Here is a 1,132-nt window from a genome sequence, read left to right on the forward strand (position 1 = left end):
GATTACAGACGCATGAGAATCCGATGATTCCAAGTGGGGCACCAAAGAGCGAGAATCCAAAGCCTCAACGGGGGAATTCACCAAGAAATGGTTCAAGTCTTCAGTAGACTCTGCTACAGTGAGTGAAACACCATCGCCAACGTTATATTGGATTAACGGTTTGTTGGAATCAGAAGGCCAAACTATGGTACCTGCAAGAGGAAGGAAGTGTTGGAGGGTAAGAGAGAGAGAGTTTTTGAGAGTTGGAAGCACTTGGTGAAGGAGGGAATCGAGGGTTGAATGTGGAGTGGGAAGGGAATAGAAGAAGATGCGTTCAACAGGGTGGAACCTTAGCCACATGAGGTCGAAGAAAGTGAGTGGGAGAGATAATTGGGGAGAAGAATTAGGAGGAGGAACGAGACATTTTTCATGGATTTTGATGGCACTAGTGTTGTTGTTTGCAGAAGAAGCCATGCGTGAAAAAAAATGAAGGAATGAATGAAAAGAAAGAGAGATACGAAGATATAGAATGGAAGAGAAATAAATAAAAATAGAGGGAAAAAAAAAAGCGACCCTCTCTTAAACTGAATAAAGGATAACTTATCTCTACCGGTGGCAACCCGGCGGGTAGGAGCGGATTTTTGCTCTATCCTATTCTATCCCGTCGTACAACAACTCCCATAAAATTCATCCCGCTTTTACTCGTGAGTAGTAAAATACTAAAACGTTGAACTCTAATCTACTCCTGTAAGTACCCGCTCCGCTTCTATCTGCCTCTATAATTATTGAAATCCAATAAATAAAATTAAATTTCAAAATTTATATAACCATCATCACATACATAACATAAATTAAAGTAAAAATTTAAATATAATACAATATTATTAATCATTTACTTATTATTTTACATATTATATATTAAAATTATATATATAGCGGGACGGGTATTACCTAAACCCGACTCCGCTTCGTCCCTCCCAAAAACCCGCTCCGATGCGGGGTGGATAATTACCCGCCCTGAGTGAGTAGGAACAGAGTGAATACCCGTGAGTTCGAGTGGTATTGTCATCCCTAGTTATCTCTATAATATATCTAAAATAAGAGTGAATTTTATAGTTGTTAACGAAGTTGATATAAAAATTACCTAATTTTG

At 38.5% G+C, this 1,132-nt stretch overlaps 1 protein-coding gene across 1 annotated transcript in view; it reads right to left on the reverse strand.

Annotated features, from left to right (window-relative positions):
• The window catches only part of LOC107637335 (malonyl-CoA:anthocyanidin 5-O-glucoside-6''-O-malonyltransferase), a 3,252-nt gene extending 2,487 nt beyond the window's left edge, over positions 1 to 765 (reverse strand). The window contains exon 1 of the mRNA XM_016340765.2: positions 7 to 765. Within this exon, the coding sequence (XP_016196251.1) occupies positions 7 to 453 (447 nt within the window). The 5' untranslated portion in view covers positions 454 to 765. The remainder of the gene's footprint in view (positions 1 to 6) is intronic.

The sequence above is a fragment of the Arachis ipaensis genome, chromosome B04 (genome assembly GCF_000816755.2).
Source record: "Arachis ipaensis cultivar K30076 chromosome B04, Araip1.1, whole genome shotgun sequence".
NCBI classification, from domain to species: Eukaryota; Viridiplantae; Streptophyta; class Magnoliopsida; order Fabales; family Fabaceae; genus Arachis; species Arachis ipaensis.